Source organism: Olea europaea, chromosome 13 (genome assembly GCF_002742605.1).
Source record: "Olea europaea var. sylvestris chromosome 13, O_europaea_v1, whole genome shotgun sequence".
In the NCBI taxonomy this organism is placed as follows: domain Eukaryota; kingdom Viridiplantae; phylum Streptophyta; class Magnoliopsida; order Lamiales; family Oleaceae; genus Olea; species Olea europaea.
Window position 1 is genome coordinate 11,868,193 of NC_036249.1, and position 20,857 is coordinate 11,889,049.

General features: G+C 33.5%; 1 protein-coding gene across 1 annotated transcript; it reads left to right on the forward strand.

The window, feature by feature from the left end:
* The first annotated feature begins 8,317 nt into the window (after window positions 1-8,317).
* LOC111407607 (COP1-interactive protein 1-like) lies at window positions 8,318-16,785 on the forward strand. The gene is made up of 3 exons (XM_023037209.1): window positions 8,318-8,504; window positions 11,503-11,662; window positions 11,859-16,785. The coding sequence occupies exons 2-3, from the start codon at window positions 11,569-11,571 to the stop codon at window positions 16,289-16,291; spliced, it is 4,527 nt and encodes a 1,508-aa protein (XP_022892977.1). The 5' UTR covers window positions 8,318-8,504; window positions 11,503-11,568; the 3' UTR covers window positions 16,292-16,785.
* The last annotated feature ends 4,072 nt before the right edge of the window (window positions 16,786-20,857 follow it).

Consider the following 20,857-nt stretch of genomic DNA (forward strand, 5'->3'; position numbering starts at 1 on the left):
AATGTTTTTTTGAAAAATATGTGGTAGAAAAATAATGAAATTTTTTTATTTACGTGTAATATTATTTTATGGAAGATTGTGTGGTTGGAAATAAGAGATAATAAAAAAATAACGAAGAATAAGGGTCAAACGAAAGCTTAATAATGTTATTTATGTGAAAATTAAGTATATGTCATTTCTTATACATTGATGTGTGGGGTCCTTTTTAAATACCTCATCCAAATTTTTTAGCCATCTTGATTGAACTATACACGTTATACAATGTGCTATCCAACAGATTGAGAAAATAATTATGACATAAAAATCTGAATGATTTCATGCTTCGATTGCCAACTGTGTTTTTAGTAGCAATCTCGAAGGTCTGTGGAGAGCACTCTTCACGTTGATTTTTGACCAATTTAGTAATCAATTGCCAATGCTTGAGTAGTTGAATTTTCTACCCTTGAATTTCTCTGAATAATTTATTTATTTATTTTTGTGTGAAGCCAGTGGCATGACAAATGGATTAGACACATAACCCTATGTAACCACACCACTAATTTGCTTAGTTGACGGAGTAATCTTTTGTAAATACTACTAAAAATATAATTATCTATATCAAAACATTAAAAATGGACTATTTAAAAAAATTTGACCAATAAATAAATATATTGTACTACGTGTACACAATAATTTACGTACACATAATGTGGTGAGATATAATTATGTCAGAATTTCTTTAATCAAATAAAAAATAATAATGTCATTTGTACATTCGAGGGTTGACACCACCTCACATGGGTGGGATCCGTAATTATTTTATTATGCATGGGTTTGTCATCCAGGATGTCAATTCAGATGTACACACTGTTTTTTTGACGTTTTATTTGTATGTAAATCATTATATAATTTTATTATGTACAAGTAGTATTATTCAAACAAATATAGAAAAGTCCATCTTGAGATTATTGTTGAAAAGTCCATTGCGATCAAAACGAAAACGAAAACTGAGGTAAAAATTAATGACGATTTAAATGAAGTGAAATATGTCGTGGAAAATATCATTAAAATATATTTTGCCCATTGCACTATGTTCATGTGATACTTGCAAACGTACGTGATCGTTGATAAGTAATAAATTTAGTGAGCTGGGAGTATCGTCCCACGAGAAATAAAATTTAATTGAGTGCACTAGTATTTAATTAGATTCAAAGTGATCAAACAAGAGTATTTTGTGATTTTTAATTATTCTAATTTAATCTACGAAAACTTGTAAATTGCGAATTTAATATATATGGGAAGAGTGTATTGGATTACGAATCCACCTATTATTATCTATTTCAATTCTTGACTACGTAGCTAGTCTCATTCTTGCATTCTTGACAATCGATAATTTTATTGTAATTAATTTTCTTTTTCAAAACAAATTAAATCTATTATATTCACAACCCAAATCTATTCATAGTCTGAATTCAAATGAATAAAACGCATTTAATTTTACAATTATCTTAAAAATTGCATACGTGATAAATTTTATTCCTAAATTTTATTGTACATATGTTAATCAAACAATGTTCCAAGCTTATTGTGAACTTTCCAATACTACAACAAGCAACTATGTATTCAATTGGTGATCAAGCAATCAAATAATAAAGTTGAGCATGCAAAATTAATCAAAAATCACAAGAATTCAACTGAGCCACGTGTCTCGTATTAAAAATAAATAATAAAGAGTTTCATCTTCATTCAATATATGGAAGGAATTAACTTAACCCGATATTGGAAATAAATACATAAAAGTGGAAGGACAACATGAAAAATCGACTGAACGTTGCAATTTTTTTCCTTCTTGGCCACTGTCTGATTTTCGTTTTTCCTTTATTCAACCGGCTTTCGCGTGTGTTTATATTTTGGTTCTTTTCACCAGCAGCCGCCAGCCTGTGCTCGTGTATCTCTATAATTCTCCAGCCATCCAATTTGTTGTGTGTTTTTGTGTCCAATCGCCAGCGGCCCTTTGCTTTTTGTGTGTATGTATATTGCAAATTCAGCCCACTTTTTTGTATATCTTTTCCCCTCTTTTCCTTTCTGCCACAGCCGTCTTTTCTATGGTTTTTGTCTCCCCCACTCCGTTAGCTGCCGTGTTCAACTTGTATATATACATATATATACACAATTCCAGCCGCAATGTTTTTCTTCCTGAGAAAACCCAAAAATTCTTCCTTTTTCTCACCACTTGGCCTGCCGTGTGCATGTGATATATATATAAATTCAGCCCAAAGCAGCCCCTTTTTGGTGTCAGTGAGAGTTTTTAGTGGCTGAAATATTTTTCTCCCCCTTTTTGACGTGAAATTCCCAGCCGTCTTCCCCTCTGTACAATTCAGCTACCACTTATTTAATTGAAGTCCAATGCCAGCCCTTGAGTTGCAGTCCATTTAGAAGTCCAAGGAAAATATAGAATTTTTATGGAAAAAATTTATAAATAAGTGATTAAGTATGGTATATTTCAAAATTAAGAAATAAAGTTTTAAATTTAAAAAATCAGATATTTTAAAATTTTATATATAAAATTAATTTATTAAACATATATTTTACTAATTAAATATATAGAGGTCACAATTTTATATAATTTGATCACAGTTATCTAATTAATTAGTCACAAATTAGTTTTTTAGTCACAATTTAGCAAATTATTGGTTACAACTTATTTCTTGGTTATAAATAAAAAATTTTGTAAGTCACAGATTATTTTTCGATCATGAAACAAAAATTTTATATGTATTAGATTATTCATCGATTACAGAATCAAAATTTTTATTGGTCACAATTAATTTTTCAATCATAACTTAATTAATTGTGAGTCATAGTCACAATTTTTAGGTCACATATTACAAATTAATCAATTATTATTCCCAATCAACCAAATAATTGATCACAAGTATCCAATCTCATCTCTTCCCAACTCGACCACCGCCACGACCATCACCATCACCATTACCACCACCACCACTGTCATTGTTATCGTTGCCACCACAACAAAGCACCGTCTCTAACAGAGCCACCAACAACTCATGACAACCTGTCAACACCACAACACACCAAGATTCACCACCACAACAGAGAATCGCCACGTCGGAGCCACTACCACCTCACAACAAACTAGTCAACATAGCACACCAACAAATTCTCCACCACAATAGAGCATCGCTGCCACCAGAGCCACCGCCACCTCACGACAAACCAGTCAACACATCATACCAACAGATTCACCACCACAACTGGCAATCTTGGTAAACGAACTTAATGTTGCCACTGTAAGCACAGGGGTATTTTGAGGGATTATTCGCGTTGCCAGGGTTTCGACAAATCTGGGAAACATCCCTCTCTTCGTCATCATCCAATAAATCGTGGTTACTGACACCATTAATCTTATTAACGTCATTAGTATAACTACTTCCGGCGTCCCTCAAACCCAGCGAAGAACCACTCAAAGATGATGCGGAGTTTGGCTGAGTTAATGAAGGGGAGGAAGATCGCTCCGTCGACACAACACTGTCGGTCAAATATCCATCCTAGCATTGGAAAACTTGTAGATTTTCCTCTCCTCTCTCTCTTAGGTTTTGGTTTAATTAGAGAGGGGCGGCGGTGTCGTGAGTAGTAGGGGTAGGCAAAGAAATTGAGAAGAGGGAAAAGAGAGGGGAATTGGTTTTTAGAATTATTATTAATGTTTAAAATTTTAATTACATTTGTTTTTTGAAAGAAAAACTTGTAACTCTTGATTATGAATTGAGATCTTTAAAATACTTAATTCCTGTAATTTTCACAATTTTTATTCCAAAGCAAGTTTTTGTGCGGCCCATTGTTGTGGTAGAAAGTAGGAGTCTAATTATCTTTAATTTTCCAATCAATTCCAACCTCCAATTAGTAGTCTAAAAAATAAGAATCCAATTCCTTCTTAATTTCACGCCTTTTGCAAGTCCAATTACAACTCCTAATTTGAGGCCCATTAATAAATTATTTTTTTCCGAGTCCTCAACTTTCAAAGTGCAAAATTTGATCCCCAACTTCCATCTCATGGACAATTTTTGCTTCTTTCCTTCAACTCCTTTTTCATTCATAGAGTTTCGCCTATTAAACATAATATATAAAATTTTAGGATATTTTTTGTCAAATGAACCATCAAATATCACTATTTTAGGCACCAAATAAGTGTATAAAATACACTTATCATCTAGCTCTAACATGACCTACAGATGTCTTCTCCCAAAATTGAAGCTACAGTACTCTTTTTTCCAAAAAAAAAAATAGTACATCATAATATTAATTTTATCGTGTTAACAGAAATTTGATTGTACTCTTCTTGATTGAAGTTTATCAATACGGACATGAAAACTCAACATTCAATCTTTGACTTGAGAAAACTCGAAAATTACTTGGTAAGAATTCAAGAGGGAAGCTTTAGAAACACTTACAAAATTTAACCTTCGAGGTTAAACTTTGTAATTTTGAGAAGAAGATTTAAAACAAAATACTACATTTGTCACAATTATATAGGCTTGTTTCGTTTCATACGGATTAAGAACTCTTCTTTAATATCATTAGAAAATCAGTTTTTGCCAAGATCTTTCATAGTTTACCCTTATTTAATTTTCAATATATAATAGTAAATTATTGTTGGAATTAATAAGAATTTGAATGATTTAAGTTGAAAAAGAAGAAATGAGAGATGTTCCATGTTTCCAAAAAGTGGAAATGTGTGTATTTGAATGATTTCAAGAAGTTGACATATTAATTGGGAGAAATTGAATAAGAGTATATTGATAAATGGATAAATTAAAATATTTTAAATTAGGAAACAGACCTATATATTTAAGACAAAAAAAGGAAATCCAACCAATATAATTGTAACGGATGGAGAGTAATAATAAGGACAACAATCCGAGAAAAAAGGAAATCCAACCAATATAATTGTAACGGATGGAGAGTAATAATAAGGACAACAATCAGCCGAGTTTGGGAGAGTCTTGCCTTTGTATTAATGAAAAAATCTTCTTTGCAAATCTCTCAAAATGTACCTCACTTCACTCTCTGCCCTCGCAAATGAAACTAATGAGTATTTATAGACAAAATATTGTAGAAAAATTGAATTCAAGGCCAGGATTAAATTGATCCAATGGTCGATTTTGAACTTGACTGAATTCTCGAGGTTGATTTTCTTCTTTTGTAATGATGAGGTTCCCCACTATCTCAAAACTACCTTCGAAAAACCTTAGACCGGCTGCTGGACTCCTACAGATTTTAAGCCTTCAAAAAGAGAGGTTTAAGGTTAGAAGATTTTGGAATTCATGTCTGTACAGTCTTCCCATGTTTTCAGCCTTCGTCCCCTGCCGAAGGTAGATTGGTCCCACTGAGGCATCTTGCCTGTACTAATTTTCCCATCCACCACTTGGATTTAGATATCAATCAGGGAAATGCTACGAGGTGTACACAATGTATTATACCCCTTTCATATGGAGGGGGCCACGAATATTTTATTGTGTGTGAGGTCTCCTCCATGTGAGAGAGGTATAATGACACTGTGTATACATAATATTTTCCTATCAATTATTTTTGAATTAATTTGGAATGAATAAAATAGAATTAGGAGTGTCATATTTATATGATTTATTATTATTATGTCTTTTTTGAATTGCTCCAATTTTTGGACAAATCTATTTAGACCATTAGATTCCATTGTTTCAAAGTGCGATAAGATTAGCAAGCCATATCACAAAGGTCCATGATCATTCTATATGCACATGTTTGGAACGATCTCGCCTAATCATTGACCTCATCAGCGATTCCATTGAATCACACCGTTCACTTGCAAGATAAACATCGTCTATGCCACATCATTAGAAATTTGCACAGTGGTGTGAAGTCACATATTTGCAAAGTGCACATATAAAACGCTCAAAGCATCCTTTGCATCGTAGGCGGGCTTGTGTTGGCTCATGTCCGGTTTGCAAGCACATTGTAGAATGAAAATTCGTTATTTTAATTCCAATAAAGAAAAGCTTAATTAAAGTTTCTAATCATTTGAGTAATGCTATATAGCACCGATGAGTGAAAATGCTAATAGCATTAGCAGAAGTTGTATAATTATTACAAGATTACACCACCTGCGCCATCGCCATCTAGACATCCCAAAGAATTTTCACAAGAACTTACCAAGAACCTCGAAACCTACTCCCTTCACGGCAGTGCTAGTTCTGTGATTTTCGAGGTCTGAGACGAATTTCATAAATTAAAACTCAAAATTGTTGTATGTATGTAAAATTTATAAGTGTATTATGTAGTCAATAGCTAACTTGTTAATTTAAAACTTAATAATAAAATAACAAATAAATTTTTTATACAAAATATTTATATAATAATCATATAGCAAAGTCGATAATATTCAAAACGATCAGTTAAATACAAATTGTCTTGCAATTTTAGATGCAAAAACATTAATCAAATTTGAATAATCTAGGTGTTCAACAATTTTCTTTCTCAATTGATAACATGGTCAATTCATTCAATTTTTTTTATGATATAGTTGATCGGAGATAAAGTATGGTTAACAAAATTTTGTAAATAATATAGACATTTACGATGCCTTCAAATATTGTAGCATTTCGATTGCTTTCTTTGCTTTACTTGATACATAGCACATCAAGACATACAACTCAAAACATAAACCGTCTTCATTAATATTTGAATGTCCATTATGTTTCATATACTTCTCAAGATCGTACAAGGCTTCAACAAATTGACAAAAGCTATCAGCCTTAACTTTTCCAAATATAACAAAAATCCAAATATCTCTTAATATTGTTTAAATTGTTTAGATCGATTCTTAGAGAAGACAGAGTTTGATTAATTATAAAAAGAAAGTATTCAATAATAAAAGATTCTTTAGTTAATTAATTTACCTTATCACTACTACTTTCGTTAAATTGCTCCTTTTTTTTTATGTTTTTTCCCCAAATTATACGTTTTTCTCGAAATACAATTTCAATTCCAATTTTACTCGCCATTTTTGTAAGTTTATTCATGACAAAAGAAAAATTCAATTTCTCTACGATATTTGAGAAATGAAACAAATCATTGTGAAGGTCGATATCGTCATTAATATTCATGTTTTCAATTTGAAGAAATTTACTCATAATATTAATTGTATGCAACAATATGTACCAAATTACTATGTCAAGTGAGAACTCATAATTTTGAAATACATATGTCGATAAAGATTCGATTTCACTCTTTGTTTTAAGATTTTCATTAATTTCTATCAAGTCAAATAAAACATCTCTTATTTTAAACAACTAAATTGAATACTATCTATGTAATGAACAAGTTATGTAGAACTTAGAAATCATAGTCACTTGTTCCTTTCTATTACTTTTGAAATTGGTCTAATTTAGAAATGAAATTTCCACAATAAAAAAATATTTTATTTATAAATGGAATGGTCATAATTATCAAATTTTTAATAAAAATTTTTTAGTGAACCTAATTCACCTCCAAAAAAAGGAAGAATGAAAAATGCATAAATTTGAGACCCCCTCTAATATTGGGCCTGAAACGCAAGCCTCACTCGCTTCTATGCAAAATCGGCCTTGCTTCATGAGTTACTATTGTTGTGAAAGTAAAGAACTCCACTCTTCCTAAGCTTTAACCATTATTCACCCAAAGAGTGATATTATAGAAGAAATCACACGAGATATTCGAAATGAAGAAAGGTAGAAAATGAAGAATTCATAAATTGAGAGAAGCTAAGCAAGGGTGAAAATAAAAATCCTAATTCGTAAATTGTGTATCCTCTTTAACAGTGGGTGCGCAAAGAGTATATACTGCAAGGTCAACTTCAACAGCCATGATTGTCACAGGCGTCACATATCGAATGTCTCAATAGTTCAGAAAAATTAACAAGGACTCATTTGGTCATTTAAATATAGAATGAGGACTGCAGGAGCAATTTCGCTAGTTGATACATGTGCAAGGACAGAATGTCCCAGATGTGCAACTTTAAAAAGAATTTTATATAATTAATGTTTCATAAGATCCGCCTATTAATAATATTAATATTATTATTATAAATGGACAAAAAATGACTTGTACACTTCAGCATCAGAATTTTCATAAATAAAATAATAACTGCAAAATGGCATTTTGTTAATTAACTCAAAATCAAAGGGCATTATAGCCGACAGAAAACTCCAAATATTCCATACCTCTCTTTCCTCCTCGCCAATCAAAATTGACGCTACGAAATGCACTAACAGTGCTCCGTGTGCCAGACAAAATCACTTTTTCAATTTTTAAAACTTTTTTATTCGTTTTTGAAAACTCCTTAATTTTATATGCTGGTCACATCATTACATAATTCTCTCTCTCTCTCTCTCTAAATTTTTGGTGTCTTCTCTGTCTCTGTGTTGGACGATCCTGTGGATTGAGGTTCGTTTGAGGCTGGAAGAAGTATATTTTTGAGCTCTGATTCTTAGGTAATTCATTGATTATTATAGTCGGATTATATTCGATTTTGTTCTTAATCTGATTATCGATTAGCTGAAAAATTCAGTTCGTGTATTATTCTTTGTTCTGCTAGTGGCTCCTTTTTTTATTTTTATTTTTACTTTTTCCAGTTCTACTTAATTATGATTACGTAGTTGACGAATTGAGAGGTCAAATAATCAACTCGGATTAAATTCATATTTGCTTAGTCCGAATCTGGAATAGCTTAATAATTCAGTTTGTATCTTCTCTTTGTTACGAATTCAGTAATGAAATCAGATTACTTGAAGTTGAGTTTGTTTACTTCTGTTGGAAATTCCAAATCAGATTACTTGAAGAAGTTGAGTTTGTTTTCTTCTGTTGGAAATTCCAATGAACTTTTTCAATTGTCAGCAGTGGAGAATTGGCTGATTATTTTGCAGTTAATTTATTCAGTTTAGTTTTTATTATAGTTGTGTGATTGACGATTTGTTTTGATTTAAGTTTTCGGATCAACTTCTTGGAAGAGAACAGAATCAGAATTTCCTTCTATTACTAATGTTTCTGGGAATTATTTCAATGATTTCACTTGTTGATGGTACTTCTTTAATCCTGAAAAACAAAATCATAGTCTGTGAAAGAATTTTTTTTTTTTTTTTCCTATGCCTTCCCCTGTTTTATGATCCAAAAAATTAGCTGATTCAGCGATTTTCAGAAATCTTTTTCCTTTATCATATTGTTTGTGACCCTAATTGAATTTTAAGCTGCGTAAATCTTGAAATTGCAATAATTTGTTATGTTAAATCAATTTATAGATCTGAAGATACTAGGTTAAGATTTAAATTCAAACCCATCAAAGTTAGAAAAGAGACCCGAGTTTAAATCTCATCATCATAAAAAATGAATTTAGTTCATTAGCTCCTTTCAATATGTTAAGATTTTAGAAGAAATTGCTGGTAAGTGTATATTTTTTTTTTTTTATTTTGTTTTTCAAACTTTGAAATTTATTTTCGAACTTCGGAATTATTCCTAGTCAAGGAAGGAGAAAAAAAGGGCCTAGATTTCTTCTCCAAGTCGCTTTTGGAAAATGAGGTTTCTGTATATATCTTTATTTGAATAGGACAAAATTCTTTTTCTCAGAATAATAATTAAAAAAATAGGAAAAGCAATGTACTTGTTTACTTTTTTGATGGCCAAAATTCAAAAGGTCAGACAATTAGCTGGCATTTTGGTGTACACAAATCATTTGTGGCTGTCTTTTTCGATTTCAAATTTAGCTCTATGTGTATCTGTATTTACGTATTTGGATACTTAAGTTTATTCTAATGTAGGAGCGGCAGATAACTACGTCTTAATTGTGATTCAAAAGCAGTTTTGCATTTATGATTCTTTTATGAAGTTGATTTGGATTGAGTTTGTTGGTTTATGGTGGGCCATATCATGTGACAATAGGTGGTGAACTTTTTTTTCAAAAAGGTTAGGGAAAAGAAAATGACGTTTTCCCGGAAGAAAATTTCTATAGCCATGCTTGATTTGGTGCCATGTGCATTGGAATTTGAAAGTCTATCTAACTATTGAATCAAGAGAAATACTACACGTACAGGTTATTTTTATGAACTGATTTAAAAGATGTCAGCGGATAAGTTTTCATTAAATTTTGGACAAAGAACAAAGTTAAATCAATTAATTAAATTCTGCCATCCAAGCACCTGTAAATCCATCTCTACAAAAAATTTTGTAGATACTGCATTTTTGTTGAATCAATTTACCTAAAGTTACAATGACGTTGCATGATATTTCTATAGGACTTGTGAAAAATAATTCACGGATGATTGACATAATAATTTTATCTTCATATGAGTTGAATATTTGCTAGAACGATATTCATGTTGGCATGAAAAACATTGTTTTGAAAGTTGGCCAGATAGGTTTGATTAGAAAAATTGGAAATCGGCTTGGGTATAATATGTCACCATTCTTAAAAAGTCGAAATGATTGCGATGGGGATTTACAACCCCACATTGACTTGAATTCTTAATTGCAATTTCTTGTAAAAAGAAGAAAAAATTGCTTATGGATGATTCCGTCTTGATTTTCAATACATAATCGTGAGTTTCTTGATATTGTAGAACGAACCTATTGATCATTTAATTTTTTATTTTCATATTGATCAAAATTAACTTGTGTTTATAATTTTTTATGGTATCAACGTGTTATGACTTTTGGATTAACTTTGGACCCTTTTTTTCTGGGTCACTGCACGATGGCTTTTCGATTAACTTTGGACCCTTTTATCTTTTTCTGGGTCACTGCACGACTGAGTTTTAAAATAACAGCAAAAATTTCGTTTTCCTAGTGTGGAAGGGGTAATTTGATTTGCTTGGAATGCATTTAAGATCTTTACTAAGCAATCATAGACTGCTTCCATTACTCTATTCAATTACCATTCGTGGACTTCAGTGCATCAACTTATTAAAATCCCCTTTAGGCTTTAGGACAAATTTAGGAATTTTCATGTTGACTAAAAAAAAGTGACTTTTTTATTTATTATTAAATTAAGTAACTTTTTAAAAAAAAAATAATAATAAGAAGAATAAAGTAATTTCCATATACATTTGGAGAAAAAAAAAGTTACCAAAAGTTTGACTTATATTAAGTTATCCAAACATGCTATCTTAAACTTTATCGAACCTTTTCATTGTCAAACTAGAACCTCTAAATTCAATTTTCTACCTATTTACTGGAAAAGGTAAGTCATTTTATCCGAGCATCAGAAATTGGAATCTTTCTTCAATTTCCACATAAAGGACGTATGCTTTAAGAGTAACAGAATATGGCTGCAATGCGCCAATTTTGTTCAACCATTGTACAAATTGCCCTTCTGATCTTCTGGATCCTTTATCTGGATGCCTCATGATTATTGATAGTTTCCAACTGGATTGTGATTAAGCAGTCCAGAATGAAAACAAAATCAATTCGTGTTTTACTGAATTGAAGTACACTTTTCAGGATGAAGACGGCCTTCCAGTGATTTAGAATACGATCAAATCAAGTAGTCAAAAAACAAAAGAAGAGATGCCAAAGCATCGTTGGCGGAAATCATTTAAATCCTTTGTTGGGAGTCACATTGATCCTGAAAGAGACGATGAGCTGAAAGGAACAAAAGCAGGTGCACAATCTCTGGAATTAATTGTTTAACTCTTCTAATATGCATTGTTGAGTAGGTTTTTCAGTTCGTAGAAAGTAAAACGTTTCACTATTACCATTTTGCACCAAGGAGAGGACTGTATCTCCCAGCTTCAGCTATCTTTATTCCCGTAACCTCAATACCCTTTGATATGCTCAAATTTGCCTATTTATTGTAGATGTTGATGGCAAAGTGGAGGAGATCTTAAAGGCTCTTAATGAAGAAGATAACCATGGGAAAGGGCCAGTTGTTGATCTGATCAAGGATTTCTACAATCACTACCTATCTCTTTATGATCGATATGATCATCTGACAGGAGAATTGCAGAAAAATGTACATGATAAACAAGGAAACGGTAGCTCTTCGTCCTCCAGCTCAGATTCTGACTCAGATGATTCTCCAAGGAAAAAGGGCCCCAAAAATGGTAAAATGAAAAATGATTTTGAGAATAATACAGTAATCAAGCAAGAACTCGAAACTGCAATTCTGCAGGTTGCAGACTTGGAGAAGAAGCTGACCGTGAAAACAGAAGAAAAGGAAGCATTAAGTTTGGAATATCAAAGGGCTTTAAACAAAATACAAGAAGCGGAGAAAATTATAGCGGATTTGAATGTTCAAACTGAAAAATTGAATGAAGAGAAAGCAAGACTTTCTACTGAAAATGCTGATCTCAATATGAAGCTGGAGAGTGCTGGTCAATTGAAACAAGAGAAAGAAGCACTACAGATTGAACTTGAAGCATCGCAAGGGGAATTTTCTAACCTGAAGGAGCAACTTGAATCAGCGGAGAAGGAAGTAACTGAGTTACATCAGACTCAAAAGGCAACTGAAGAGGAGAAAAATACTCTATCCTTGAAAATTTTGCAACTTGGGGATGAGATAAAGAAGGCGCAAAACGAAACTCAAGATCTGGTGACTGAATCAAGCCGGTTAAGGGAGAAACTGGAAGTGAAAGAAAGAGAGCTTTTGACTCACTTAGAAATGCAAGAGACCCACAAAAATGAAACATCAGCTCGTGTGCGGGATTTGGAACTGGAACTTGATTCATCGCATACTCAGAGAAAAGAAATAGTGAGACAGAAAGATGATGAATTTTCTGCTCTCCTGAAAAAACTTGAGGATCAAGAGAGAGATTCATTATCTCGAATTAATGAATTGACAGATGAAAACGCTGATCTGAATATGAAACTGGAAAGTGCTGATAAGCTACAAGCTGAACTGAATCAGAAACTGGAAGACATGAATAGAGAGAGGGATTTCTTAATCTTGGAGAAGGAGACAGCCATCAATAGCACTGAAGAGGAAAAGAGGAATGCAGAAAATTTGAGATCCATTTTTGATCAGTTGAAGCAAGAGAAAGAAGCACTACAGCTAGAACTAGAAGCATTGAAAGCGGATTTTTCTACCCTAAAGGAGCAACTTGAATCAGCAGATAAGGAAGTAGCCGAGTTATGTCAGACCCAAAAGGCAACTGAAGTAGAAAAAAATGCCATGTCCTCAAAAATTTTGCAACTTGAGGATGAGATAAAGAAGGCGCAAAACAAAATTGAAGATCTTGTGACCGAATCAAGCCAGTTAAGGGAGAAACTGGTTGAGAAAGATAGAGAGCTCTTGACTCACTTGGAGATGCATGAGACTCATAAAAATGAAACATCAGGTCGTGTGCGGGATTTGGAACTGGAACTTGATTCATCACATTCTCAGAGAAGAGAAATAGAGAAAACGAAAGATGATGAATTTTCTACTCTCCTTAAAAAACTAGACGATCAAGAGAGAGATTCACTATCTCGAATTAGCAACTTGACAGACGAAAACGCTGATCTGAATATGAAGCTGGAAAGTGCTGGTAAGCTACAAGCTGAACTGAATCAGAAACTGGAAGACATGAGCAGAGAGAGGGATGGACTAATCTTGGAGAAGGAGACAGCCATCAGTAGCACTGAAGAGGAGAAGAGAAACGCAGAAAACTTGAGATCCATTGCTGATCAATTGAAGCAAGAGAAAGAAGCACTACAGCTGGAACTAGAAGCATTGAAAGCTGAATTTTCTACCTTAAAAGAGCAACTTCAATCAGCCGAGAAGGAAGTAGCTGAGCTTCGTCAGACACAAAAGACAACTGAAGAGGAAAAAAATGCTCTATCCTCAAAAATTTTGCAACTTGAGGATGACATAAAGAAGGTGCAGAACGAAATTCAAGATCTCGTGACCAAATCAAGCCAGTTAAAGGAGAAATTGGATGAGAAAGAGAGTGAGCTTTTGGCTCAACTGGAAATGCATGAGACCCACAAAAATGAAACATCAACTCGTGTGAGGGATTTGGAACTGGAACTCGATTCATTACATATACAGAGAAGAGAATTAGAGAAAAATAAAGATGATGCATTTTCCACTCTCCTGAAAAAACTTGAGGATCAAGAGAGTGATTCATCATCTCGAATTAATGACCTGACAGCACGGATCAACAGTATGCTACTTGAAGTGGAAGCTATACGCATCAATAAAGGTGAGTTAGAAGAACAACTAGTAAATAAAGACAAAATGGCATCAGCTCAAGTTGAAGACTTGACAAATCAGGTCAATGCAAAGCAACAGGAACTGGAATCTCTACTCATCCAAAAAACTGAAACAGAAACAGTACTGGAGAAAAAGAGTCAAGAAATTTCTGAGTTCCTAATTAAGATTGAGACATTAAAGGAGGAGTTGGCTAACAAGAACTCAGAACAACAGAAGACATTTGAAGAAAAGGAGAGTCTTGTATTACAGGTGAAGGATCTGGAATTGGAGCTTAACTCATTAGGTGACATAAAAATTGAACTGGAGGAGCAGCTAAGATGCAAAAGCAAGGAAATTTCGGAACTCCAAAATCTGGTAGTGACTTTAAACGGGGAGTGTGGAACCAAGACTGCAGAGAAACAGAAGCTACTGGAAGAGAGGGAGAATTTTGTGTCACGAATAAAAGACTTGGAACTGGAGCTCAACAATTTAAGCAACCTGAAAAATGAATTAGAAGAGCAGCTGAAAAGCAAAAGCGAGGGCTTTGTTCAGTTGCAACAGGAAACAGAAAGCCTGCAAGTTAAAACTTCAGAGATGGAGAGGTCATTAAAAGAGAAAGAGGATGAACTCTCCAGTGTACAGAAGCAATCTGAAGATAGGGAGAGTGAAGCGTCTGCTCAAATCATGGCTTTGACCGCGGAAATAAGCAATTTCCAAGAGCAATTGGGTCTTTTAAGAGCACAGAAAATTGAAGGAGATTCCATTCTTGAGAAAAGAAGTGGAGAAATATCAGAATTTCTTATTCAGATAGAAAGGTTAAAAGAGGAATTATCGAGCAAAACGAGAATACTGGAAGAAAAAGAGGGTCTGGAAAGAAATATTTCTGAATTGGAGAAAATACTAAAAGAGAGAGTAGATGAGGTCAATGCTGTCGAGAAAAAAATGGAGGATGTGCAGAATGAAGCGTCCACTCAAATTGCTACGTTAACAGAACAGGTTAACCATTTGCATCAGCAAATAGACTCACTGCATTCAGATAAAAGGCAGTTGGAGGAGCTAACAGAAAGAAGTAAACAAGAGTCTATCGAAAGTTTGGCTCAAGCCGAGAATCAGACAAAGGAATTAGTGAAGAAGATCGCAGACCAGGATACAGTGCTGAAAGAAGAGGAGGGTGCATTCATCAAATTAAGCGAAGAGCACAAAAAACTCGAGGGTCGGTTTCAAATCTGTGAGGAAAATCTCAAATCTGCAGAAAAGAAGATAGAAGAGATGACAGAACAGTTCCACAAGGATATTGATACCAAAAATCAGAAAGTTGATGAATTGGAAGAAAACATTGAAGACCTGAAAAGAGATCTGGAGATGAAAGAAGATGAACTTGCTACATTGGTTGAGAATGTACGAAATACTGAAGTCAAGCTCCGGTTAACAAATCAAAAGCTCCGAATCACAGAACAGTTGCTGACTGAGAAGGAAGAGGACCAGAGGAGCAAAATAGAGAAGTTGCTGCAAGAACAAAACGTACTTCAGGAGAAAATTGCATCATTGTCTGGAACACTTGCTACTTACAAAGAGGCTCAAATGAAAATCGTAACAGATGTATCAGAGAGAGTAAATGAAACCTTGACGGGATTTGATGCATTTAGCGTTAAGTTTGAGGAAGATTACGGTCACTTAGAGTCCAGAATTTATGAAATCGTGAATGAGCTTAAGGTTGCAGCTAACTGGATAAAAGAGACCACGGCTGAGAAAGATGAGCTAAAGAAGGAAATCGCCAACTTAGTTCAGCAACTGAAAAATGAGAAAGGACTAGAGTTGCTTTTGAGAGAGAAGGTTGAAGAACTTGAGACAACATTGCAGAAGGCCAAAGACGAGAAGGAAAATTTGGAGAAAACGGTAACAGAACGAGAAGAAAAGTTGGGAGAGCTGGAGAAAATGGTACAAGAAAGGGATGAAAAGATGAATGAGAAAGATCAGGGATTCTTGAGTCTAAGTGCCGAGAAAAGAATGGCAATAAGAGAACTCTGTACTTGGATTGATTATTACCGCAATCGCTATGATGATCTGAAAGAAATGATCACAAAGTCGACTGGTGGAAGAAGGCAGATAGCCACATAATGCATGGGTGATATGTAGTATTAGATCATCTGGACAATACAAGATTTTAGCTTTGCTGAAATCTGAAGCTGAAATCTGCTAGCAGTTTGCTGAGGCATAACAGAACCGAACCATGGAACCCTTACCCATGGAAGCTTTCCGAAAACAGATTCGAGATTCTAAACGTGGACGTCGTCCATTCAAATGATGACAATATAATCGTGGTCAGATAGTCATGCTCACTTTTATTTAGGGATGTTTGGTTTATACATTTAGCATGGATTGTGATTGGTATATTTGTGGAATAAGGTAACTCCTGAATTTCTCAGGATATTGTAAGTATGTGCTGGCTGATATAATCAGTGAGCAGACTATACCGTTTTCAGGTTGTACAGAGCATAATTGCAATTTGTTTTGGTTGTGCTTTATTTAATTTAATCAATTGTTGCGTTATGCAAACATTATTAGGAATTTTTGTATTGCAATTCTGTAACAATTATTGTGGCTTGTTTTAATCCTATTGATTTGTTTTTATCCCCCTGTAGTTTTTATCCCCCTGTAGCACCTTCTTAAGATTCAGTTTTAAACTAATTGGTGATGGTGAAACTTGAATCTTAAATCTTTGTCTACTCTTATCCATCTTAAGTCACATTATTACTCAAGCTTCAGAAAAGGGGACAAGTTATTTATAACATTTCTAAAATTTTGATTCATCAGAATTCGAATATGTATATTTTTGCGAAGTCTTAACCATAAAATTTAAAAATATGATACATTTTTAAGATAAAAGTGCCATCCGTTATGATGTATCTTCTTACGCATCAGCAAGCTAGTCGTTATCAGTGTTAAGAGGAGGTTCAAGAGTTAGTACGATTTAAACAACAAAAATATACGAGAAACTAAATAAGAACTGAACAAAATTCTATTTAAAATATAGTTTCATTAATTGTTTGCCCTAAGGCAAATAACACCCAAAATCAAGTGCTTCCGTTACAAGAGAACCACTGGCGGAAGGAACCAAGACCAAGAAAAGAAACTCCGGTGTTTTTGCACTCAGACCGTAACCACACAAGAACACTGAAGATTCAATCTTCTCGCTATAGAAAAAAATTGTTCACACAAGAACACACCACTCTTCTCAAAAAGAATCACTCAAGATTGCAAAACAGATTTGAGAGAGTCATGAAAATCAAATGAGAATTTTGATTTTCAAAGAGGAGAAGATGAAGAACTCGAACGGCCAAAGAAAAGGAAGAGTCTGGAAGCCAGAAGAATGAAAAAAAATCACGTGTCTCAAACCCTAGGGCGCTATTTATATGAGTCACCAAATGGTCAGCCATCCAACGGATGTGGGATTGACACATGGCATCATCAGAAGCGTCGATTTATGGGAGAAACACGGTTTTAAACTGAAAAACGTTTTTGCAACAAACCAGCCAACATCTTAATAAAATCAGCAAACCGGTCAACACACGCAATTACATTATTGTGCCACAACCTTTCATTCTCCACCTTGGTACAATGATCCACATTCTTTTACATTGGTTTCTCTCTTTTCTAACATTATTAGCACTTCACCAGATTCTCAAATTAACATGCAATGATGTTCAGCAGATTTAGACAATCCAGAAACTTGTTTAGTGGCAGCACCTTGGTATCTACATCAGCAGGGTTATAATTAGTAGAAATCATTTCTAATTTCACAACACCTTGTGAAATTATCTCTTATAAACTGAAATTTAACGTCAACATGTTTAGATCTATTATGCAATATAGGATTTCTACTTAAATGAATGGTAGATTAACTGTTTGAATAAAGAACCACTTCTTTAATAAAGTCAGATTCATTTAATAACCCGTTTAACCAGATTCCTTCTTTAATAGCAACTTTAACAGCTATATATTCTGCCTCAATTGAAGATGAGGCAACAATCTTCTAAAATTGAGATTTCCTGCTTATATAAGAATTACGCAGAGTATACATATAGGGTGAATTGGACTTCCTATTGTCCATATCACCAGCATAATCTGAATCAGTATACCCTCTCAAAACAACACCTTCAGATTGTCTTCTTAATAAAATTCCTAAATCAGAAGTACCTTTTATATATCTAAGAAGCCATTTTATGGCTTTCCAATGTGCTTCACTAGGATTTAACATATATATACTCAAAACACTTATAGAATATGCCAAATCTAGTCCAGAACAAACCATAAGTGTACATCACAGACCCAATTGCATTAGAATAGTGCACTCTTGCCATTTTTTTCAAATTCTTCTTTAGATTTAGGACATTGTTTATTAGAAATTTTGAAATGGTTAACCAAAGGTAAGCTCACAATTTTTGAATCAGATATAGCAAACTTATTTAGCAATTTCAGCATATATGATTTTTGGCTAAGACTTAGCGTGCCTTCCCTTTTATTTCTTTTAACTTCAATACCCAAAATCCTTCTTACAGGACCTAAGTCATTCATTTCAAATTTTGATTTTAATTTGTCTTTTATTTCTTCTATCTCTTTAATGTCATAACTTGCCAATAGCATGTCATCCACATAAAGGAGTAGATAGAGTAAATTTTCTCCACCATTTTCTTTACAATAAAGACAAGTATCAAAGTTACTTTTCTTAAATCCAAGTCCAAGTACAAAATTATCAAATTTTTTATACCATTACCTTGGAGTTTGTTTTAAGCCATATAGGGATTTTTAAAGGAAGCAAACTAAATCAGCTTTCTGATTTATTTCAAAACCTTTAGGTTGTTTCATGTAAGTAGTTTCATCTAAGCCACCATTTAAAAAGGCGGCTTTGATATCCAATTGATCTAGCTCCCAATTAAATTGAGTGGCTAAGGCTAGAATAACCCTAACAGCTGTAAATTTCACAACTGGAGAGAATATTTCATTGAAATCAACAACTTCTTTTTGTGTAAAACCCTTTGCCACTAGCCTATTTTTATACCTGATGTCATTTTCACTTTGTTCCTCTCTTTTAATTTTGAAGATCCATTTACAATCAACAACCCTTTTACCTTCAGGACTTTTGACCAACATCCAGGTTTTATTCTTTTTAAGTGATTGCATTTCATCTCGCATTGCTGCAAGCCAATGGTTAGAGTCTTTACTCCTCATAACTTCCTCAAAAGACTCAAGTTCATTCTCAATCAAACCTTGATAAGATAGCAAAGAAATGTCTTCTTCAAACCTAATTGGAGGTCTTATTTGTCTTCTTTGCCTAACTCTAGCAAGCCGATAATTTTCTAAGTTCTGGTCAGTTTCTGAATCGGCTTCCTGTTCACCAATAGGAGCTAGAACATCAAATGTTTTCTCATTTCTCTCAATAAGGTGTGTACTATTCCGATGTATATTATCATTAGGTTGCTCCACCTTAATTTCAATCCCTATTTCCACATTTTTAGTCTGACTAAGAGGTTTTACTTGATTTTCAGATTTAATACAGGGTAGATCTTCTTCATTAAATACCACATTTCTACTGATTATGATCTTATAGCCTTTGACTTCTCTCACCCATAGTCTATACCCTTTAACCCCTTCACCATAACCCAAAAATACACATTTAAAAGCCCTAGGTTCAAGTGTACCTTCTGATTGATGTTCAAAAGCTGCACATCCAAAAATCCTCAAGTTACTGAAGTCAATAGGTTTCTCATTCCACATCTCTTCCGGGGTTTTAAAATTTATAGCACTAGCAGGGCTTCTATTATTAAGATAACTAGTAGTTTTTACAGCTTCACCCCAAAATATTTTAGGCAGACCAGAACTTAAAAGCATACATCTCACTTTCTCAAGAATCATTCTATTCTTTCATTCAACCAAACCATTTTGTTGTGGAGTGTGTGTCACAGTTCTGTGTCTTAATATACCAGCAGATTTTCACAACTCATCAAATTCAATATTACAGAATTCCAAACCATCATCAGTTCTTAAAACCTTAATCTTTTTATCAGTTTGGTTTTCAATCAAAGTTTTCCATTTCTTGAAAACACTAAAGGTTTTAGATTTAGATTTTAAAAGAAAAGTCCAGTTTTTCTAGAAAAATAGTCAATAATTGATAAGAAATATCTTAAACTAGTTTGTGTTGGTACAGAAGCTGGTCTCCAAAGATCAGCATGCAAATATTCAAGAATAGACAAAGATTTATGCATTCTAGGCAGAAAAGGCAATCTGTTATGTTTTTCAAGAATGCAATAATCATAAAAACTAAGTTTCTCAATGTTATCTTTATGAAAGGAACCCTATTTTTTCAGAATCTGAAGCCCTTTGTTACTAATATGACCCAATCTTTTGTGACTTATCATTTTGGATTGAAATTGTTGCTTAAGTGGAGTCTAAAAAATTTTTAGTTTGTAAAATATATAGTCCATGTCTCTTTGGAGCTTCAACAATTACTTGTGAGCCCCTCAAGATTTTAATGTATCCCTTGTTAATTAGAATGTCATAGTATAGGTCATCTAAAACCCCCCAAGGAAATAAGATTTCTTTGTAAATCAGGTACATATCTAGTTTTTTTCAAGAATCAGTTCATTATTCCCCTTTACCTTTAAAGTAACAGTTCCTATTCCCTTT